This window comes from Xenopus laevis, chromosome 3L (assembly GCF_017654675.1).
Source record: "Xenopus laevis strain J_2021 chromosome 3L, Xenopus_laevis_v10.1, whole genome shotgun sequence".
Lineage (NCBI taxonomy): Eukaryota > Metazoa > Chordata > Amphibia > Anura > Pipidae > Xenopus > Xenopus laevis.
The window spans coordinates 6,581,718-6,605,067 of record NC_054375.1 but is presented as its reverse complement, the minus strand read 5'-3'; the positions used below and the strand labels follow the sequence as shown (position 1 = coordinate 6,605,067).

At 44.9% G+C, this 23,350-nt stretch overlaps 2 protein-coding genes across 5 annotated transcripts; one reads left to right on the top strand and one right to left on the bottom strand.

Moving 5' to 3' along the window:
• Positions 1-1,805: 1,805 nt before the first annotated feature.
• On the bottom strand, positions 1,806-14,578 carry rtcb.L (RNA 2',3'-cyclic phosphate and 5'-OH ligase). 2 transcript variants are annotated; one of them, NM_001096900.1, is given in 12 exon segments: positions 1,806-2,849; positions 2,974-3,093; positions 4,095-4,205; positions 4,936-5,124; positions 6,068-6,243; positions 6,335-6,494; positions 7,416-7,572; positions 7,651-7,807; positions 7,890-7,989; positions 10,881-10,948; positions 11,637-11,715; positions 14,471-14,578. In NM_001096900.1, coding segments are annotated over 12 exon segments (1,518 nt in total). In that variant the 5' UTR covers positions 14,564-14,578; the 3' UTR covers positions 1,806-2,741.
• Positions 14,579-14,773: 195 nt separating this feature from the next.
• On the top strand, positions 14,774-22,804 carry fbxo7.L (F-box protein 7 L homeolog). 3 transcript variants are annotated; one of them, XM_018240840.2, is made up of 11 exons: positions 14,774-14,911; positions 15,463-15,593; positions 16,927-17,068; positions 17,154-17,412; positions 17,487-17,696; positions 18,455-18,596; positions 20,253-20,336; positions 20,436-20,531; positions 20,616-20,792; positions 21,100-21,137; positions 21,947-22,804. In XM_018240840.2, exons 3-11 carry the CDS (start codon positions 16,947-16,949, stop codon positions 22,253-22,255), a joined length of 1,437 nt encoding a protein of 478 aa, XP_018096329.1. In that variant the 5' UTR covers positions 14,774-14,911; positions 15,463-15,593; positions 16,927-16,946; the 3' UTR covers positions 22,256-22,804.
• Positions 22,805-23,350: the final 546 nt, after the last annotated feature.

The following is a 23,350-nucleotide window of genomic DNA, read 5'->3' as shown; positions in this document are numbered from 1 at the left end:
AGGTTTCCACAAGTACAAATGCTGAGCCCAGAGGTAAATGGGGTCCACCAGGGGCTACCATTGCCGGGTGCTAAAAATTTCTGGCAGCTGTCAAACCGTGTCCCGTGTGCTATGGATTGTGGGTAGGCAGGATATGGCTAATGTGCAGGCACCTCTTTAGCAGGTTGTGGGTAGGTGGTGGTCCGAACTCCACCCATGGACTGCAGGTGACATCAGGTAACACAGCAGGTTGGGTTTGGGTTGGGAGAAGGCAGGTTAAATCTCTGCCCCCCACATTAGGTGTATCCCCCCAAATATCCTCTTTATAGAGGGGCTTATGGAAAATGTATTTTGCTGAAATCTCGGCCCCGACATAAGGTGTATCCCCCCCAAATATCCTCATTATAGAGGGGCTTATGGGAAATGTACTGTGCTGGAATCTCTGCCCCCCCCCCACATGAGGTTTATTACCCAAATATCCACTTTCTAGAGGGGCTTATGGGAAATGTACTGTGCTGAAATGTCTGCCCCCACATTAGTTGTATCCCCCCCCCCAAAATATACTCTTTATAGAGGACTTATGTGAAATGTACTGTGATGGGATCTCTACCCCCCACATTAGGTGTATCCCCCCCCCCAATATACTCTTTATAGAGGGACGTATGGGAAATGTAGTGTGCTGAAACCTCTGCCCCCCCTGTGCCCTTATATGGTCACGGAGTATCCCCCCCAAATATACTCTTTATAGAGGGACTTATGGGAAATGTACTGTGCGGAAACCTCTGTCCCCCTGTGCCCTTATATGGTCACAGAACAGCCCCCCCCTCAGTGACTTCTAATATCCTTATCATTTACAGTAGGGGGTACATTATCCCTTATAATACATGAGTGATACTCAGAGTTCCCTGTATAACTCGGCCTGCAGCCTTGTGCCTTTATATGGTCACAGAACAACCCCTCAGTGACTTCTAATATCCTTATCATTTACAGTAGGGGGTACATTATCCCTTATAATACATGAGTGATACTCAGAGTTCCCTGTATAACTCAGCCTGCAGCCTTGTGCCTTTATATGGTCACAGAACCCCTCAGTGACTTCTAATATCCTTATCATTTACAGTAGGGGGCACATTATCCCTTATAATACATGAGTGATACTCAGAGTTCCCTGTATAACTCAGCCTGCAGCCTTGTGCCTATATATGGTCACAGAACAACCCCTCAGTGACTTCTAATATCCTTATCATTTACAGTAGGGGGTACATTATCCCTTATAATACATGAGTGATACTCAGAGTTCCCTGTATAACTCAGCCTGCAGCCTTGTGCCTTTATATGGTCACAGAACCCCTCAGTGACTTCTAATATCCTTATCATTTACAGTAGGGGGCACATTATCCCTTATAATACATGAGTGATACTCAGAGTTCCCTGTATAACTCAGCCTGCAGCCTTGTGCCTTTATATGGTCACAGAACAACCCCTCAGTGACTTCTAATATCCTTATCATTTACAGTAGGGGGTACATTATCCCTTATAATACATGAGTGATACTCAGAGTTCCCTGTATAACTCAGCCTGCAGCCTTGTGTCTTTATATGGTCACAGAACAACCCCTCAGTGACTTCTAATATCCTTATCATTTACAGTAGGGGGTACATTATCCCTTATAATACATGAGTGATACTCAGAGTTCCCTGTATAACTCAGCCTGCAGCCTTGTGCCTTTATATGGTCACAGAACCACTCAGTGACTGTTCCTCTGTTACAGTGAATATTTAACCCTTTTGATGCGGATATTCCACGAATAAGAAATCAAATAACAGTTTTTGCTTGTAAGGATTATTTTTTATTTCATCCTTTACGTTTCAAAAAAGGGCAACTGAATTGAAAGAACAGACCCTTGTCAAGAGTAAGGCAAATAGTGATTTGCAAAGCTGCTCAACTGAAGGGGAGAACATTAACAAATCAGGGAGCCCTGCAAGTGTTGTTGCACTACAACTCCCACCACGATGTCATCAATCGATTGCTTGAATCATATGACGGCAAATCGGGCTGAGCGACTTGTCTCTAGTTCAGACATAGTGTGGCCCTACGGGATTGTTGAGCTACAACTCTCACCAACAGCTGAACAAAAGAATATCCCTTATAGGCAAATATTTAACCCTATATGTCTTCTGTATGTCGTCCCCAGGGGCCCAGAGACTCTACTTTAAACTGCCTGACCAATAAAAAAAAGCAGATTTTATACAAACCAAAAACAGCTTCTTCCTGCCCCTTCTAATACCTATAAGGTATCATTATGATACATAGTTTCAGGTCAGACAAAAAAATATACAGGGGCCCATATCTAACACCGGGAAAATACGTCACAAAGCAGTAACCCATAGCAACCTATCAGCAATAAGCTTTGATCAGTCCACTGCAGTTGGGACAATCAGATCAAATCTGAGGCTGGTTGCTATGGGTTACTGCAGCAGGGAGAAAGTTAGCCCGGTGTTAGTAAATGACACCCGTGATGGGGAGAAAGAAAAGCACTGATAATTCTCAGTCAAAAAAATTATTATTAATATTATTTTTGGGGTGTCGATCACTTTCCGGTGGAGAGAGAGATTTGAGAAGCTTGGCTGTAGCCGTGTAAGTGCAGAGGATTAACCCTTTGCATGCTGCAGTGCAATGACTCCCAATATCTGCCAGAATGACAGGTATAAAGGGCGCGAATATTGGCGTTATCAGTCACTGATTTCCCAGGGGGCCCGTGCTCAACCTTTGATGACCGCAATGGGGCGCAGCTTGATGGCTTTCTTGCTGATGCCGGCATCGTGACAGGTATTCACTACATCTGTGACGTTCTTGTACGATTCAGGAGCCTGAAAAAAATTGCATTGGTTGGTGGTTAGACATCGGATATACACAGGACCGGCCCATGAGTAATTGGAAATATCTCTCTCTCTCTCTCTCTCTCTCTCTCTCTCTCTAAGCTGAACCACTTACCTCTTCCATGACCAGTTTTGGGGAAGCCACGCGGATGGCGATGCCCAGGTCAGCCAGTTTGTCCAGCACATCTTGGAAATCAAGGTTTCTTCTTGATTTGGCTCTGGAGAGGGCACGACCCTATGGATTGCAACAGCTAACAGTCGGTATAGCTTATTGTGTGCCCAGAACATTCCTTCTCTGTATATTTGTATTTATACATATGGGAGGAGGTGCCATATTGATTCCCTTAGACAGTACAGTATGAGGGTATAGCTTATTGTGTGCCCAGAACATTCCTTCTCTGTATATTTGTATTTATACATATGGGAGGAGGTGCCATATTGATTCCCTTAGACAGTACAGTGTGAGGGTAAAGCTTATTGTGTGCCCAGAACATTCCTTCTCTGTATATTTGCATTTATACATATGGGAGGAGGTGCCATATTGATTCCCTTAGACAGTACAGTATGAGGGTATAGCTTATTGTGTGCCCAGAACATTCCTTCTCTGTATATTTGCATTTATACATATGGGAGGAGGTGCCATATTGATTCCCTTAGACAGTACAGTATGAGGGTATAGTTTATTGTGTGCCCAGAACATTCCTTCTCTGTATATTTGTATTTATACATATGGGAGGAGGTGCCATATTGATTCCCTTAGACAGTACAGTATGAGGGTATAGCTTATTGTGTGCCCAGAACATTCCTTCTCTGTATATTTGTATTTATACATATGGGAGGAGGTGCCATATTGATTCCCTTAGACAGTACAGTATGAGGGTATAGCTTATTGTGTGCCCAGAACATTCCTTCTCTGTATATTTGTATTCATACATATGGGAGGAGGAGGTGCCATATTGATTCCCTTAGACAGTACAGTATGAGGGTATAGCTTATTGTGTGCCCAGAACATTCCTTCTCTGTATATTTGTATTTATACATATGGGAGGAGGAGGTGCCATATTGATTCCCTTAGACAGTACAGTATGAGGGTATAGCTTATTGTGTGCCCAGAACATTCCTTCTCTGTATATTTGTATTTATATATATGGGTAGGAGCTGCCATATTAGACAGTAGAGTTTCATGACTCTTTGCCACATCACAGGTTCTATTGGAATAAAGTCCATATTACTCACAGCACCATGGCAGGTAGTGCCAAACGTCTCAGTCATGCCCTGGTCAGTTCCAGTGAGGACATAGCTGCAGGTTCCCATGGTCCCACCGATCAATACCGGCTGCCCAGTCAACTGAGGGGCGAAGAATTTAAAATCATACAATTGTGGAGAATCCATCTGTATCCAAACGTCTCCCCGAGACTAAAGCCCCAGAGAGCTACTGCCCCTCATATCTATCTGCGTTTTGCCTTCACCGATTGTGTTATACCATGTGACATCAAGTGTACAGCGGGTTCCGGCCTTGGAAATATATTCCTGCCCTGTGGGTTTGTGACTCAGTAGCTGCACCAGCCCAGGACAGAAGATGGGATTAAAGGAGAAGTAAAATTACAGAGACAGATTGTCACAATAGTGCAAGCTATAACACTATATTTAGAATGCTTTACCATACCTGATTAAACAGCTCTAGAAGCTCTCTCTATTTATTTAGGATAGCAGCTGCCAGATTAGCTTGGTGTGACATCACTTCCTGCCTGAGTCTCTCCCTGTTCACCGATAGCTCTGGGCTCAGGTTACAGCAGGGAGGGGAGGAGGGAGGGGGAAAAGGAAGGTAGGGAGAGAGGAGCAAACTGAGCATGCTCAAGCCCTAGCCCTGGAGATTGAAGCTGAAAACAGGAAGTCTGATACAGAAGCCCATGAGTACACAATAGAAGGAAAGAAATGTGGGGTTTCTTTTGAAAGAGGACTCAGAGCAGCATTACTTTGAGGGGTTACTGGTGTATTTATATAGGCCTTTCTGATACATTTTACTTAGTTTCAGCCTTTCCTTCTCCTTTAATACAAGTGTAATGGGCACAGTTACCTGATAATCCACAGGAATGAGGGGGTGATGGGGAGGGAAGGCTCGGGTGGCCCCCTTTCTGTGCACCAGCAGAGTCATCTCCTTCCCCTCCACCACATGTTGCTCCACCTTGGCGATGTTGTGGGACACGTCGTAGATCACGTGCATGTCCAGGTCGTCGGGAGGCGTGTTGAATACTTTGGAGAAGGCCTTAGAGGGAATAATAAAACCCCATCAGGAACTTGGTTTGGAACTGTCTGACACATCAATAGGGTCTCTAAGGAGTCCACCCAAATGTGACCTCTTCGGTCTGTTCTTGGTCAGCCAACCCCCGATGGGGACAATCTTATAGACCGGAAACCCCAACCTGTTAAATTAACCTTGAAATTAATGCACCTTTCCCCCACTTGGGGTTTATTTACCCTTTAGAATTCGAGACTTGACTTACAGGATAAGTAAATCTTAAAAATAAGTGAATATAAAATTAATCAGGGGGCTATTCTAAGCACTTTTGCAATTTGCATTCATTATTTATTTTGTTTTTATTCCAAGATATTAAGGGATACATGTACTGTGAATATGAATGAATTTTGTTACAACAGCGCCACCTGCTGGTCAGTTTCCCACCAGTCTGACCAGCAAGTAGTCAAGGAAGTTGTCAGGAGAAAGAAAGAGGCTGATGTTCTTCTTCTTAGGAATAAAATTAGAAACCTCTCACATCTTTGCCTCATTAATTTATTTTTTTTAGTTTTTAAATTACTTGCCTTCTTCTTCTGACTCTTTCCAGCCTTCAAACAGGGGTCGCTGACCCTATCTATTAAACAAATGCTCTTTAAGGCTACAAATATATTTTTAGTGCTACTTTTTATTGCTGACCTTTCTATTGGGGCCTCTCCTGTTCATGGTCCAGTCTCTCATGAAAATCAATGCAATTTGGACCCTAGCAACAAGATGGCCGAAACTGCAAATTGCTAAATAAAAAGCTAAAATAACTCAAAAACCACAAATAATTAAAAAATAAAACCAATTGCAAATGGTCTCAGAATATCCCTCTCTACATCATACTAAAAGTTCATACAAATGTGAACAAGCCCTTTAAGGGGCAGACTAGGCTTCATGTTCCAATTAATTTCAATTAAATAATTAGTGCTACCTGTCTGGTGAGGAAGGTCATGGAGGAGCGGTTGACCCAAGCGTAGTTGCCCGCGGCAGCCATGCCTTTGAGGTAATCCTGCCCCTCGTCGGAGGAAATGCGGGCGCATGCCAACTGTCGATCATTCACCGTGATCTTGTCCCTCTTCATCGCTTTCTCCATGGCAACCAGAGCATCTGTGCAGTGTAAGGGCTGGTGTTAGAATAGGAACACAGATAGCAAAGTATGGCAATTGTACACCCCATTGTTGCCCCATGGCTTGGATACCTGTTGCCACTTGATGCCCCAAGCCTCGGCTGCCGCTGTGGATCATGACACACACCTGCCCCTTGTGGTCGATGCCCATTTTCTTGGCGGCGTACTCGTCGTATATCTCATCAACCACCTGGACTTCGGCGTAATGGTTTCCGGCTCCGAGGGTCCCCAGCTGGGAGGGGCAGAAGAACAAGGGAGATTAGAACACACATGTTCCATGTCACAGAGGAGAGGAGAAGGGCCACCGAGCGTTTCATGGATGCTATACCTTTAAATGGGTTTTTTTGTATGGATGCACCGAATCCATGATTTGGGATTCGGGCGAATCCCCAAATCCTTCGTGAAAGATTTGGCCGAATACCGAACCAAATCCTAATTTACATATGCTAATTAGGGGGGAAGGAAAAAGTGGGTAAAAAATATTTTACTTCCTTGTTTTGTGATGAAAAGTCATGTGATTTCAGTCCCTGCCCCTAATTTGCATATGCAAATTAGGATTCGGTTCGGCCAGGTGCAAGGATTCGGCCTAATCTGAATCATGCTGAAAAAGACCGATTCTCGCCCGAATCCTGGATTCGGTGCATCCCTAGTTTTTTGCCTCCTTCTGGATCAACTGGCAGTTAGGCAGGTTAAAGGGTCAGTAACATCAATTTTTTTTTTTTATCAAAAAATTCGTTAGTGTAGAACGAAAAAAAAAAACCAAAACAGAAAGACATATTAAACTTTTAAATTGCTAAGTCTTTATTAAGAAATAACTTACCGAAACTCCGCTTGCACGCTTTTTCAGAATAAAAGTGACGATCCGTCACGCAGCGCTCGATTTCTCCTCCCTGGCTATCTCCTATAAGGAAAGCAGGGAGGAGAAATCGAGTGCCGCACAATGGATCGCCTTTTCTGAAGAGGAGCGGAAGCGGAGTTTCGGTAAGTTATTTCTTAATAAAGACTTAAAAGTTCAATATGTCTTTGTGGTTTCTTTTTTTTTTTTTAATGAAAAAAAATTTGATGATACTGGTCCTTTAAAATAGAGCTAAAAGGTTGAACTTGATTGACAGGTGTCTTTTTTTTTTTTTTTTCACCTAACTTACAAGGTTACCTGGGGCAGGCCTCGTTTCTTGGCTTTAGAGGAGACCTTGCTGGGGTCGGCCTGAAGCATTCGGCCATATTCCTCGCAGTGTTCCTTGTCCTCGGCCCAGGCGTAGCCTTCGCGCAGCGACCAGTCCACCCCCATCTCAAGGGCTTCCTCAAGGTCCCTGGAGAAAGAAGCCAAACACACACAGGTTATACCATATTCTCGTGCCCAATTTATATCCCAAACAGAGGGAACTTACTTGGCTCCCATAGGGATGACCCCTTTGGATCCGACCCCTACAGGGATATGGTCGAACATGGACTGGGCAAGCTGCTCCTTCACTGGCTGCACGTCACTCTCATCCAGGTTTGTACGAAGCAATCGGACCCCACAGTTGATGTCAAAACCAACACCACCTAACGAAAGAGAAACCAAGAGATTCTTAGCTTGATCCTATACAACAGCGGGGTACAGAGCACAAGGCCGACGGATTCTCACCTGGGGAGACAACGGCATCAGGGTTTGCCATATCAAACGCCGCCATGTTTCCAATGGCAAATCCATAGCCGGAGTGGACATCTGGTAGCCCAATGGATCTCTGTAGTGAAACAATGAATCCTATCAGATAAGATGGTCACCACCAGTGAAGAACACCAGAAGCTGCTTTCTCATAAAGGAGTCGTCCTTTGTCCCCCCCCCCATCTTTTTTCCTTGGGCTTTAGTTGCCCTTTAAAGGAATTGTTCAGTATAAAAATAAAAACTAATAGGCTGTGCAAAATAAAAATGTATCTAATATAGTTAGTTAATAAAGGCTGGAGTGATTGGATGTGTAACATAATAGCTAGAACGCTACTTCCTGCTTTTCAGCTCTCTAACTCTGAGTTAGTCAGTGACTATAAGGGGGGCCACATGGGACATAACTGTTCAGTGAGTTTGTAATTGATCCTCAGCATTCAGCTCAGATTCAAAAGCAACAGTTAAGTCCCTTGTGCCCCCCCCCCAAGTCTCTGATTGGCTTATGCCTGGTAACCAATCAGTGGAAAGCAAGAGAGCTGAAAAGCAGGAAGTAGTGTTCTGGCTATTATGTTACACATCCACTCACTCCAGCCTTTATACATTACATTTTTGCCTAACTAACTATATTAGATACATTTTTTAATTTTGCACAGCCTATTTATTTACCCAGTTTTTATTTTAATACTTAATTCCTTTAAAACTATTAGATGGAAATTGCATATATTATTATTATTATATTAAAGGGGTTGTTCACCTTCAAACACTTTTTTTTCAGTTCAGTTGGTTTCAGATCGATCACCAAAACTAAAGACTTTTCCCGCAATTACTTTCCATTTATGAATGTTTTTCTGAAACCTCGATTTTAAGTCCCCGGATTTTAAGTTTTCCCGCATTTTACATTTTTTATTTGCGGTCCCACCGATTTATAATTTATTTCAATGGCTGCACTTCCCTGATTTTAAGTAATGTTTTCCCGGATTTTACATCAAAATGTTGTCCTGGTGTTCCCAAAAACTGCTTTTTTCCCCCTCTATGAATGTTATTATTTGTGAAATAAAGAGGTTTAAAATAGTAACCAGATGTACATTTTGCCAGGGTTCTGCCTGTAAATGGTCAATTCCAATGAGTCTGCCCCTTATACAGTCCTGCACCAATCACAGAGAGTCTTGCACTCGCCCCCATAGTGTAACATTAACCCTTGTTATAAACACAGTAAATATTGTATCTCAAAGTAAAACAGACTCCTGTGCTTATATCCTTTCAGTACCTCAAGAAAAAGTTACTTAAACACATTTCCCTGATTTTACATAATTTTTTTCCTGATCCCCTGAAAAACGTAATATGGGGGTTTTACTTTACTGAAAAGTGTCATTTTTCACCTTCTAAACCAGATCTGGGAGGGGGGGGGTCACCGAAACTTTACCTGTTTAGGGTAGGGACACACTGGACGATTTGGGGAGATTTAGTCGCCTGGCGACTAATCGCATCGACTTTTCTCCCCGAATGCCTCCCCTCACTCTGCGCCTGGATAAAATGAAAAGTCGCCGGCGCTAATCACACACGGCGATTCATTTTCCGAAGTCGCCCGAAGTTGCCTCACGAGGAAACTTCGGGCGACTTCGGAAAACGAATTGCCACGTGTGATTAGCGCAGGCGATTTTTCATTTTAGCCAGGCGCAGAGCGAGGGGAGGCATTCGGGGAAGATTGGTCGTGGAAAGTCGCGGCGATTAGTCGCCAGGCGACTAAATCTCCCCAAATCGCCCAGTGTGTCCCAGCCCTTAAATTGATACATTTCTTATCTTTGTCCCTGCTGAGCAGAATCTCTGGGTTTCATTACAGGCAGCTGTTAGACTTGATACAATAGTTGCTGATACTCCAGAGATGCTGCTGTAATGAAATGGATCAACTAAATGTTGTAAAATTGTAACAGTTCAGAATCTGCACCTGAAATACTGAGCTGTCAGACTCAAACGCCAGAGACACGAACATTAAAGGGGAAGTAAAGTCTAAAATAGAATAAGGCTAGAAATGCTGTATTTTGTATACTAAACATAAACATGAACTTACTGCACCACAAGCCTAATCAAACAAATGATTTATGCTTTCAAAGTTGGCCACAGGGGGTCACCATCTTGTAACTTTGTTATACATCTTTGCAAGACCAAGACTGCACATGCTCAGTGTGGTCTGGGCTGCTTAGGGATCGTCATAAATGATCAAAACAGCACAAGTCAAATAATATCTGCCAGAAGCCGATACAGCAAGACTGATTAATAATCAGAATATACAGACTGCACTGGGTCCTGTGTTGTAATGTAATCTAATGTGGATTTTATAGTTTTTGTATTGTTTAATACAAACTTTCTCCAACTCTGCAGAACCAGTGGCTGCAGAAAAATAATCCTCCAAACAGAATCCCAGTTTATCTGTTTAAATCTGGCTCCATGATCTTTGTCCCTGCAGCTGGAGTTGGAAACAGTAAAGGGGATGTAAAGGCAAAAAGAAAATCCAATACAAATCTCTACACAGTCGCCGACTGCTCTACAGGGAAACAAACAAAGCTGCTTGAGTTCTGCATGGCTGGGAAGTAAGGCGGGGGCTCCCCCTGCTGTACATAAGTATGATTGTTTCCCTGCAGAGCAGTTAGGGACCGTCTGACAATTCCTATCCACAGCAGTAAATGAAGGGAGAATTTCACTGCATACAGTCAGGTTTCTTATAAAAACAGTACAGATTTTTTAATTAAAGTATATTGGAGATAGGTTTCTTTTTCATGAAAGAAAGTAAAAATGGGATTTTATTTTTTTCCCCTTTACATACCCTTTAAACTTTAAATTTCAATTGTGGGAAAAGGGTAAAAAATAAAAGGTGGAAAACAATTGAAAAAAGTCATTGTTTATGGTGAACAATCTGAAAACAACTGAACTGAAAAAAGTGTTTGGAAGGTGAACAACAAGAGCTCGAGGCCTTACGTGAACAATCCCAGGTAAAGCTGCGACGTTGCCGATCTGCTTCATGGCGGGAAGGAACCCTCCAGCGGCTGAAAGAATAGAAAACACGGTTATGTTGTGCTCATTATTCCTCCGATTCATCATTTCGGCATATTGCATCGACTTTCATCATATCACGGTCGCACAGCTGAAGCCCATGCAATATACTGCAATCATGAGTCAGAGTTAGCAGGACTTCTTCATACCTGGAACCCTAATTATGGTTTTATTAGGCTCATTGGGAACAGAGTTTGCTCAGAACATTGCGCTGCCAAGTGCAGCCTTATAACTGCGGGCAAAGGGCACATACATTTAGGCCCATAAATCTTTGGACAGAGACAACTTTTACACTAATTTTAGTTCTGTACATGACCACAATGAATTTGAAATGAAACAACTCAGATGCAGTTGAACCGCAGACTTTCAGCTTTAATTCATTAGGTTGAACAACAAATGTGAGGAACACAGTCAGGGGCTCAAAAGTAATTGGACAAATTAAAAAAACTGAAAATAAAAATGTTCATTTCTAATACTTGTTTGAAAACCGTTTGCTGCCACTGTCCAAAGATTTATGGACCTAACTGTACCCGCACTGCAGACAGGTGCCCCGCAGAACAGACGGCTTCACTATAGAGCAAAAGGGAAAGCACCTGGGAATCCAAACCCTGGAATTTGGCACTTGCCTAAAATGAATCAGGAGTCCCAACTAAAAGGCAAGGAATGTGGGGCCCAGCCTACCTCCACCGCGGCTCGCGTTCCTCAGCTCCTCAAACATCAGCTTCTCCAGAGGATCATTCACATAGAAGACCCCTTCCACCTGATGGAGAAGAACAAAGGCAGAAGCATTATTTTGGCATCCATGAACTCCACCCATAACTGTGTTTGGCCTAAACATTAAAAATATAATTTTAAGCAACATCCCAATATCAAGTCCTTCCTCAGTCTCATTGGGTTTCAAGTTATAAGTCTCTGCCATTGCAGCATTTCTTTAGTCTCTGGTTCTGACTCTTGAATCAATGTAGCAGAAGTCTGTTCTCCTCTAGTTCTGCTATAATGTTTCAAAGGTGCAGAGAACAGAAAGGGACAGACTGACAACAGCAATGACATTTGCACATAACTAGTGGGAATGAGCACTAAGGCTTAAGGGAAGGTAGAAAGGTAAATATAAAGTAGAGGCAACAACAAAGCCCGGCCCAGATGACTCACTATATAAAGACAAGTCAGGACTCGCCTGCAGTCACAACGTCACTTAAACACAATACAAAATAAAGGAAAAAAGTTTGAACCATAAAAAAACACAATGAAACTATTTGCCAATAGGAGACTGGTGACTCCTCCTTGAAGCTTCCCTTTAAGTTGTTTAGCCCCGTATGGAGTCTTGTTACAAGGGTGTCAGGACATGATTGGGAGCCCAGATATTGGGGTACAGTTACTGGGGTAACCCTGGATGCTGTAAATCGGTGTAATAGTTACATAGTTACATAGTTAAATTGGGTTGAAAAAAGACAAAGTCCATCAAGTTCAACCCCTCCAAATGAAAACCCAGCCCCATACACACACCCCTCTCTACTTTTAATTAAATTCTATATACCCATATCTATACTAACTATAGAGTTTAGTATCACAATAGCCTTTGTATTATGTCTGTCCAAAAAATCATCCAAGTCCCTCTTATAGTCATTAACTGAATCAGGGGAACACTGTGTATTGGAAGAGGGGTGACTGGGATTCCAGGGGACACTGTGTATTGGAAGAGGGGTAACTGGGATTCCGGGGGACACCGTGTATTGGAAAAGGGGTAACTGGGATTCCGGGGGACACTGTGTATTGGAAGAGGGGTAACTGGGATTCCAGGGGACACTGTGTATTGGAAGAGGGGTGACTGGGATTCCAGGGGACACTGTGTATTGGAAGAGGGGTAACTGGGATTCCGGGGGACACTGTGTATTGGAAGAGGGGTAACTGGGATTCCGGGGGACACCGTGTATTGGAAAAGGGGTAACTGGGATTCCGGGGGACACCGTGTATTGGAAGAGGGGTAACTGGGATTCCGGGGGACACTGTGTATTGGAAGAGGGGTAACTGGGATTCCGGGGGACACTGTGTATTGGAAGAGGGGTAACTGGGATTCCGGGGGACACTGTGTATTGGAAGAGGGGTAACTGGGATTCCGGGGGACACTGTGTATTGGAAGAGGGGTAACTGGGATTCCGGGGGACACTGTGTATTGGAAGAGGGGTAACTGGGATTCCAGGGGACACTGTGTATTGGAAGAGGGGTAACTGGGATTCCAGGGGACACTGTGTATTGGAAGAGGGGTAACTGGGATTCCGGGGGACACTGTGTATTGGAAGAGGGGTAACTGGGATTCCAGGGGACACTGTGTATTGGAAGAGGGGTAACTGGGATTCCGGGGGACACTGTGTATTGGAAGAGGGGTAACTGGGATTCCAGGGGAAACTGTGTATTGGAAGAGGGATAACTGGGATTCCAGGGTATTGGAAGAGGGGTAACTGGGATTCCAGGGGAAACTGTGAATTGGAAGAGGGGTAACTGGGATTCCACGGAACACTGTGTATTGGAAGAGGGGTAACTGGGATTCCAGGGTATTGGAAGAGGGGTAACTGGGATTCCAGGGGAAACTGTGTATTGGAAGAGGGATAACTGGGATTCCAGGGTATTGGAAGAGGGGTAACTGGGATTCCAGGGGAAACTGTGTATTGGAAGAGGGGTAACTGGGATTCCAGGGGAAACTGTGTATTGGAAGAGGGGTAACTGGGATTCCACGGGACACTGTGTATTGGAAGAGGGGTAACTGGGATTCCGGGGGACACTGTGTATTGGAAGAGGGGGTAACTGGGATTCCAGGGGAAACTGTGTATTGGAAGAGGGATAACTGGGATTCCAGGGTATTGGAAGAGGGGTAACTGGGATTCCAGGGGAAACTGTGTATTGGAAGAGGGGTAACTGGGATTCCACGGGACACTGTGTATTGGAAGAGGGGTAACTGGGATTCCCGGGTATTGGAAGAGGGGTAACTGGGATTCTATGGGACACTGTGTATTGGAATAGAAGGTGCTGGGGTTCCAAATAACACCATGAATAAGCAGAGGAGGTGCTGGGATCCTGGAAGGCTTTAATGGAAGGGGATGTACTGGGGAGGGGGTACTGTACACCAGGTATTACATAAATAAATTAGTGGGGTACCCTAAAGGCATTAATGAGTGGGAATGGAATACTGGGGTGTCAGAGGCAGAGCACTGGGTTTAGGCAGGTCATTGCTGGGTACAAGGGAAGATAAGGACACAGCAGAGTTTGGGTGATTTGGGGAAAACTGGGGTAACAGGGGATTATGGGAGGTTTCAGGAATGTGGTATAAGGGCACGATCCCATTATAAGACTGACCCACCTTTTTTGTATTTCTGGGGTGACAGTTTTCCTACAAAGGATTTGGGGGGGGTCACAGGACTGAGACATCGTGTCACACACCGCAGGGGGGTAAGAGAATCCACAACACACGTGTGACAGGGGCTGCTGGGAGTTGTAGTTCAATCTCTTCGGCTGATCCTCACCTGCATGTTGGGCACGAAACCCTTGCGGATCCGCCAGCAGTTGTTATGGATCTTGTCCAGATACTGTAACTCGTCATTGTAACTGCGGCTCATGGTGACAACTCGTCTCTCTCACACACACTGCGCACGTGCACCCGGGACAGCAAAGCTCTAGCGCCGGCTCCGCCTCAGCCTTCTCCTGCGCATGCCCATGTGACATCAGCGCGACACGTGACCTCTCCGCTCGGAGACAGGAAGTGGGGCAGCCCTCTTACAAGAGGTGAATTATCTCTCCCTCCGCGTACAAACATCCCTGGACTAGCGATACCCAGTGCGCAACTAAACAAACAAGCCCGTTAGCGCTTATCTGCCGACTCTGTGCCTGTTTGACCATCTCTTCCGCCACACTTCCCTACATGGCTATGAACTCCGCGTCAATGACGAATAACACGCACTTCCGCCGTAAGCAGTAATTTCCGGGGATAGCTGGGCGGGTCGTGTTGTCACTCGACAGTAGAGTCCCCGCCCCCCATGTGACAGGTGGTGAGTGAGGTGGGAGGAGGCGGCGGCTGAAGGAGGAAGCAGGTGAGGCTCTAGTCATGAGCCTGAGCTGAAGAGCTTGCAATTCTATGCTTACACTGGGGGACATGTTGTTTAGCTCCACGTCTTCTTATTTGCTGATTCCCAGCACATGCTCTTTGCTGCTGTGACTGACCTCACCTTAAAGACCCATTTACTATTCTATTTCCCACAAGCCCTAAGCTCAGCTTCTCCCCAGCAGCCAAGAGCCCACTGAGCATGTGCAGAGCCACTGACTCACAGAAGCTGTCTAACAGGATGAGGAGCTGCTGGGGGTAACTGAATCATTACTGATATAGGGCTGCTGCACCTCTGGGCTGGGGCAGTCACTACAGTATATAAAGTACAACATCCACAGCTATTTTACTTTTCAGGCTCTAGTTCCCCTTTAAAAAGAGGCATGTTCTTCTGCTGACGCTGGTTTGTTTATACAGATCTTGCTGTGCAGAAATAGAAGCGACACAGACTCTGCAGCCGACAGAGCAGAAGTGAAAGTGATAGTGACGCGTCATGCACCGAGCCACCAGCTCACTTAACTAGCCCCACGGGCAAACATCTGCAACTGGTGAGTGGCTTTTACTGGTTTCTTTGTATCTGGGGTCCTCAGCTCAATTCCAGCAAATATGCATGTGGGTCTGCATTGGTTTCCTCCCACACCCAAATACATACAGACAGGTTAATTGTCAGCTCACTTGGGCAGGGACTCATGTGAATGTGATAGGGACCTTAGAGGGAAAGTGATAGGGACCTTAGATTGTAAGTTCACTGGGGCAGGGACTGATGGGAAAGTCATATGGACCTTAGATTGTAAGCTCACTGGGGCAGGAACTGATGGGAATGTGATAGGGACCTTAGATTGTAAACTCACAGGGGCAGAGACTGATGGGAATGTGATAAGGACCTTAGATTGTAAGCTCACTGGGGCAGGGACTGATAATAATGTGACAGGGACCTTAGATTGTAAAAACACTGGGGCAGGGACTGATGGGAATGTTATAGGGACCTTAGATTGTAAGCTCACTGGGGCAGGAACTGATGGGAATGTTATCGGGACCTTCGATTGTAAGCTCACAGGGGCAGAGACTGATGTGAATGTGATAGGGACCTTAGATTGTAAGATCACTGGGGCAGGGACTGATGGGAATGTGATAGGGACCTTAGATTGTAAACTCACTGGGGCAGGGACTGATGGGAATGTGATAGGGACCTTAGATTGTAAACTCACTGGGGCAGGGACTGATGGGAATGTCATATGGACCTTAGATTGTAAGCTCACTGGGGCAGGAACTGATGGGAATGTTATCGGGACCTTCGATTGTAAGCTCACAGGTGCAGAGACTGATGGGAATGTGATAGGGACCTTAGATTGTAAACTCACAGGGGCAGGGACTGATGTGAATGTGATAGGGACCTTAGATTGTAAGCTCACTGGGGCAGGGACTGATGGGAAAGTCATATGGACCTTAGATTGTAAACTCACTGGGGCAGGGACTGATGAAAATGTGATAGGGACCTTAGATTGTAAGATCACTGGGGCAGGGACTGACTGATTGGAATGTGATAGGGACCTTAGATTGTAAGCTCACTGGGTCAGGGACTGACTGATTGGAATGTGATAGGGACCTTAGATTGTAAGATCACTGGGGTAGGGACTGATGGGAAAATGATAGGGACCTTATATTGTAAGCTCACTGGGACAGGGTCTGATGGGAATGTGATGGGGACCTTAGATTGTAAACTCACTGGGGCAGGGACTGATGGGAATGATGGATAATCTCTGTACTACACTGTAGGATATGTCCGCGCTATATAAATAGAAGTTAATAACATGTTGCTATGGAGCGACAGCCAATCAGAAGCAGCTTTTGTTCCTTTACAAGTCTCATTCCTTCCCTCAGGGACACGAGGTTTATACAGAATGAAGCTGAGGGTGCGAGTGAGGAAGCAGACGAGTCGCTTGGAATTGGAGGCGGAGCAGCCGACACTGGGAGACTTGCGGAGTAAATTATCCTCGGTTACCCTCCCGTCTCTGGGCTATAGGTAATAAGCTGCCCTCCTGGGACTAGTCTCACAGGTATGTGCAGGGACACTTGCCCTTTAATTACAGTATCCCCTCCCCCTACAGCGCTGAGACACATTTCACCATCACACTGAATGGCAAAGATGCCCTGACTGAGGATCAGACCACCCTGGAGTCTGCAGGGATCATCTCCGGGGATCTGATTGTTGTGCTGCTGCCGGACTCTCCACAACTAGCTCCTCCCCCTGCGCCCGAGAGGCGGGTCCCTCGCTGCCCTCTGGAGGATCCCACCCAGCCCTGCAGCACCGCTAACAAGAGACCCAAAGGCCACGCAGATAATGAAGGTGCAGGAGCCATGCCTCAGGTAATGGAGATACTAGCAGTAGTAGAGCTATAGTAAGTAACAGAATGTGATGTGTATGTTGGTTCCTCCACCAGGCTGAGGCTTCTCCTTCACTCGATGACGTAGCAATGGAGGGTCAGCTGTCCGGCCCGGCCTGGGAAGTGATGCTGTGCAGCGAGGCCGTGGATGGGAAAATCCCACATTCACTCGAGGTCCTGTACCAAACTGCCAGCTGCACAACTGCCAGCGACGCTTTCATAGTAGTGATCCACCTGCTTATGCTGGAGACTGGCTACTTACACAAGGTAAGAAATAAACATGGGACGTTGTATTAAAACAATAATCCCTCCAATCACATCGAGGCAACCATCGTGGCCACACCCACTGGTCCCCCTACACCATCTTTACTCTCTAGGAAATGTAGCTTTGCTTTATCCAAGATTTATTTACTCAGCAATTAATGGGGTGGTTCCCCTTTACCTTTTAGTGTGTTATAGAGTAGCTAGTTCTAAACAACTGATCAATTGGTCTTCATTTTTTTGTTGATATGTTTTAAATTATTTGCCTTCTTTCTGATTCTTTTCAGCTTTCAAATGGGGGTCACTGACCCCATCTAAAACCAAAATGCTCTTTAAGGATACACGTGTAATTGTTATTGCTACTTTTTATCACTTTCTTTCTACTCCGGCCCTCTCCTATTCATATTTCAGTCTCTTATTGAAATCAATGCATGGTTGCTAGGGTAATTTGGACCCTAGCAACCAGATGGCTGCAACTGCCAACTGGAGAGCTGCTGAAAGCTAAATAACTCAAAAAACGCAAATAATAAAAAATGAAAACCAATTGCAAATTGTCTCAGAATATCACTCTCTACATCATACTAACAGTTAATTTAAAGGTGAACAACCCCTTTAATGGGGGAAAGGTTGGTGCTGCCATAGTGATTCTTCTTTTGTGATTGGTCGGATGTTTGTTTGGCTCAACATCACCATCTATGGGTTGATTGGTGGGGAGACAGCTCGGCAGTTGTTAACCCTTTCTCCTCTTCCCCCTCTTCCTCCAGGGTGCTGAAACCAAGGCCCTATGTATGCCACGTGATTGGCGCAGTGGTGGTGCCTACAGACTACACTATACTCACCCTCTGTGTGCTGAAGTCTCTGCTACCCTGGTCTGCTTGCCAATGGGCAAACTAGTCATAATCAATGGTAAATATTTTATCCATTCTCTTTCTCCCGTTCTCTCACTCTCCCGATCTTTCAGCCTTTCTGCCATCTACAACTGCCAACTTCTGTCTATTTTATGTCTCTTGCTGTGCCAACTGGTGCTCCACCTACTGGACATACATAGTATTACTATAGCACAGGTGACAGTTTTCATGTGTTGTGTCCTCTGTTTTTTTTTTTGCCACCCTAAAAGGCAGTGTCAGTACATTTTGGGGTGACAATTGCTCTTCCTGTTTCTATGCAATTCCCTTAGGCAACTGTTAGAGGGATTTTGGCCCTATCCTGACTCATTTCCCATAAATCCCACTGTCCCTTGCATTTCCCCCTTTTTTAAAGGACATGTAAAGGCAAACAAAAAAAAAAAATCAAATTTTTACTTTCTTTAATGAAAAAGAAACCTATCTCCAATATACTTTAATAAAAAAATATGTACCGTTTTTATAAGAAACCTGACTGTATGCAGTGAAATTCTCCCTTCATTTACTGCTGTGGATAGGAATTGTCAGACGGTCCCTAACTGCTCTGCAGGGAAACAATCATACTTATGAACAGCAGGGGGAGCCCCCGCCTTACTTCCCAGCCATGCAGAACTCAAGCAGCTTTGTTTGTTTCCCTGTTAGAGCAGTCGGCGACTGTGTAGAGATTTGTATTGGATTTTATTTTGCCTTTACATCCCCTTTACTGTTTCCAACTCCAGCTGCAGGGACAAAGATCATGGAGCCAGATTTAAACAGATAAACTGGGATTCTATTTGGAGGATTATTTTGCTGCAGCCACTGATTCTGCAGAGTTGGAGAAAGTTTGTATTAAACAATACAAAAACTATAAAATCCACATTAGATTACATGACAACACAGGACCCAGTGCAGTCTGTATATTCTGATTATTAATCAGTCTTGCTGTATCGGCTTCTGGCAGATATTATTTGACTTGTGCTGTTTTGATCATTTATGATGATCCCTAAGCAGCCCAGACCGCACTGAGCATGTGCACAGTCTTGGTCTTGCAAAGATGTATAACAAAGTTACAAGATGGTGACCCCCTGTGGCCAACTTTGAAAGCATAAATCATTTGTTTGATTAGGCTTGTGGTGCAGTAAGTTCATGTTTATGGTTAGTATACAAAATACAGCATTTCTAGCTTTATTCTACTTTAGACTTTACTTCCCCTTTAAAGGAGAAGGAAAGCTACCGAAGCAGTTTATTGCCAATAGATTAGCCACAATAGCACAAGCTATAAGACTATATTTATTCTGTAGAATGCTTTACCAAACCCGAGTAAACAGCTCTAGAAGCTCTCTGTTTGTTTAGGATAGCAGCTGCCATATTAGTTTGGTGTGACATCACTTCCTGCCTCAGTCTCTCCCTGCTCACTCATAGCTCTGGGCTCAGATTACAGCAGGGAGGGAGAGAGAAGCAAACTGAGCATGCTCAAGCCCTAGCCCTGGAGGTTTAAGCTGAAAACAGTTAGTCTGATACAGAAGCCCATGAGTACACAATAGAAGGAAAGAAATGTGCTGTTTCTTTTTTCAGGGGACTCAGAGCAGCATTACTTTGAGGGTTTACTGGTATATTTATATAGACCTTTCTGATAAAGTTGACTTAGTTTTAGCCTTTCCTTCTCCTTTAACATGTGCAGCCACAATGAAGATTAACAGCGAGATGAAAAGCGTGCGGAAACTTCAGCTGTCGACCAATTCCTATATTTCCTACCCCGAAACAGGTACTCCAGGTGCATCTCTGCTGGTAAAGGGGCGGGTGGGACAATTAAGTGGTGGGACAGGAAGTGATTCAGCATCTTGTTCCTGTCCCCCCTCATTAGATAACAATGTGGCCTCTGTGTATAAGGATCTCCAGAAGTTATCGGGTCAGTTTAAAGACCAAGTGGCGTATCCTCTGCTTGCTGCCGCCCGGCAAGGTAACTGTCATCTCCGCCCCTCCCACACGTGACAGTAAATGACAGTTATGTCCCTCCTTATCTCCGTTCTCTTCCTTACGGCAGTACTGAACCTCCCGGACGTATTCGGGTTGCTGGTCCTTCCGCCGGAGCTTAAGCTGAGGATTTTCCGCCTGTTGGACATTCGCTCGCTTCTCAACCTCTCCGCCACCTGTAAAGAGTTATTGGCCGACACCGATGACCCCTCCCTCTGGCGCTTCCTTTGCATCCGGGATTTCCGGAGTGAGTAGAGGTTAGGGAGGCCGCAGCCTGTAAGAACCCGCATATTCACTAGAGTTGAGCCTTGCAGAACTGGAGTTGATTTGCAGTTGGATAGATACGGAGCTGCCATATTGTTTTTCAAAAGAACCACATACATAGATAGGGCTGTTCTGTTAAATTGAAAATAATCCACCTCCCATAATTCTCTGTTTGGGGATAAGAGCAGAGTGATGGGCAGAGGAGCAGCTTATGTATATCATGGGCACATGCTGCTTTCTGGCAATGCTGTTAAGGATGAGCACTAACTCTATTCTTTGCTGTTTAACAGATAGTCTTCCAAGGAATTTGGGCACGGATTGGAAAAAGGTGGGTGTAGTGTGTTATGTACAGTATGTGTCTGTTTGTATCTGTATGGGTCCATATGTGTCTGTGTGTGTCTGGATGGGTCCGTATGTATCTGGATGGGTCCGTATGTATCTGTATGGGTCCGTATGTATCTGTATGGGTCCGTATGTATCTGTATGGGTCCGTATGTATCTGTATGGGTCCGTTTGTATCTGTATGGGTCCGTATGTATCTGTATGGGTCCGTTTGTATCTGTATGGGTCCGTATGTATCTGTATGGGTCCGTTTGTATCTGTATGGGTCCGTATGTATCTGTATGGGTCCGTATGGGTCCGTATGTATCTGTATGGGTCCGGATGGGTCCATATGTATTTGTATGGGTCCGTATGTATTTGTATGGGTCCGGATGTATCTGGATGGCTTCGTATGTATCTGGATGGCTTCGTATGTATCTGGATGGGTCCGGATGTATCTGGATGGCTTCGTATGTATCTGGATGGCTTCGTATGTATCTGGATGGGTCCGTATGTATCTGGATGGGTCCGGATGGGTCCGTTTGTATTTGTATGGGTCCGTATGTATTTGTATGGGGTCTGTCTGGGGTCCGTATGGGTTTGTATGGGTCCGGATGGGTCAATATGTATTTGAATGGGTCTGTATGGGGTCCGTATGGCTCTGTATGGGTCCGGATGGGTCCATATGTATTTGAATGGGTCCATATGTATCTGTATGTGTGCGTATGTGTCCGTATGTGTCTGTATGTGTCTGTATGGGCCGAGGCCTTTGGAATCCCCAGGGTATAATGGTCTCCATCTTTGTTTGTGCTGCAGCTCTATAAGGAGAAGTTCAAGCAGAAAATGGATCGCAATCGATTTGTGCGCCGGCAGTTTCTGCCTCCCAGGAATGCTCACCCCTACCCTTATTACCCAAACGTCTTCCCACCAGACTTCAATTACCCTCCTGGCATCATTGGGGGGGACTATGACCAAAGGCCATTCCCCCCTATTGTCAACCCCACGCACTTAAACCCCTTTAAAGTGACTCTGCCCTTCTCTGAGAATGACCCATCGATTCCAGGGTCCAGCGGTCTCCGCCCCAGCAGAGGAAGGGGTCTTGACATCCGGAGGGGCTTCATATGAACTTAGTGTTTGGGGGTGAAGGGGCGGAGCCATTTGGAGGCGGGATTGTTACCTGGGATGTTTCTCAACCCAAAAAACGTCTCCTTTTGTTGTGAATAAGTCTCTTCCTATAAAGTCACCAGCGTGGACTTCCTGGTTTTGTGTGTGTGACAGTTGCACTTTATAGATGAGGCAACAAATATGACAGTTTGGGATAATATTTTGGGGGGTTTCTTTCATTAATATAACCTTGTGTTGGGGTTTTGAGAATAAGTATGAACAGGAATTCAGGAAACTTTTTTTTTTTTCTTTCTCTTTTATTATTTATAACATCAATAAATAAACACAAATACAGAAAACATAAAATAGAAATGATCGTCAGACAGAAGATGGGAACTGGGTGGATAGAGATTCGAACCCGCCGTATAGCAGCCAACCTCCTCCTCTGCTAATGAGCTCATTTATTTGCTAACGTTGAAAGCCATTTGAATAACGAGCGTGTGTATAATTAACATATAATTGCATACAGTGTTTCTGGAAAAAACAAAAAGTAAAGTGTTTTCAAAGCTGTGTTCTATGGCTCCTGTATGTTACCCCAATGTTTCTATATATCTGTAACCTTGTTATGAGCTAAGGGGGCCCAGTCTGAAGGTCAGTTTGGGGGAGATTTGGGGTGAGTGTTTATTTGTACCCTGGGTACCCCTGGAACTATAGCAGGGTGACACCCCAATGTTTCTATATATCTGTAACCTTGTTATGAGCTAAGGGGGCCCAGTCTGAAGGTCAATTTGGGGGAGATTTGGGGTGAGTGTTTTTTTGTACCCTGGGTACCCCTGGAACTATAGCAGGGTGACTGTTACCCCAATGTTTCTATATATCTGTAACCTTGTTATGAGCTAAGGGGGCCCAGTCTGAAGGTCAGTTAGGGGGAGATTTGGGGTGAGTGCTTATTTGTGCCCTGGGTACCCCTGGAACTATAGCAGGGTGACTGTTACCCCAATGTTTCTATATATCTGTAACCTTGTTATGAGCTAAGGGGGCCCAGTCTGAAGGCCAGTTAGGGGGAGATTTGGGGTGAGTGTTTATTTGTACTCTGGGTACCCCTGGAACTATAGC

Excerpts from the sequence above, each read along its gene's own strand:
- rtcb.L (XM_041585290.1), bottom strand. The coding sequence starts at position 11,673 with ATGTTTGAGGAGCTGAGGAACGCGAGCCGCGGTGGAG. Across the intron at positions 6,244-6,334 it reads GGGGCATCAAGTGGCAACAG|ATGCTCTGGTTGCCATGGAG; the intron begins GTATCCAAGCCA and ends TACACTGCACAG. Across the intron at positions 3,094-4,094 it reads GCACTACCTGCCATGGTGCT|GGTCGTGCCCTCTCCAGAGC; the intron begins GTGAGTAATATG and ends TGCAATCCATAG.
- fbxo7.L (XM_018240840.2), top strand. The coding sequence starts at position 16,947 with ATGAAGCTGAGGGTGCGAGTGAGGAAGCAGACGAGTCGCTTGGAATTG. Across the intron at positions 17,069-17,153 it reads CTCCCGTCTCTGGGCTATAG|CGCTGAGACACATTTCACCA; the intron begins GTAATAAGCTGC and ends CTCCCCCTACAG. Across the intron at positions 18,597-20,252 it reads CAAACTAGTCATAATCAATG|CCACAATGAAGATTAACAGC; the intron begins GTAAATATTTTA and ends TAACATGTGCAG.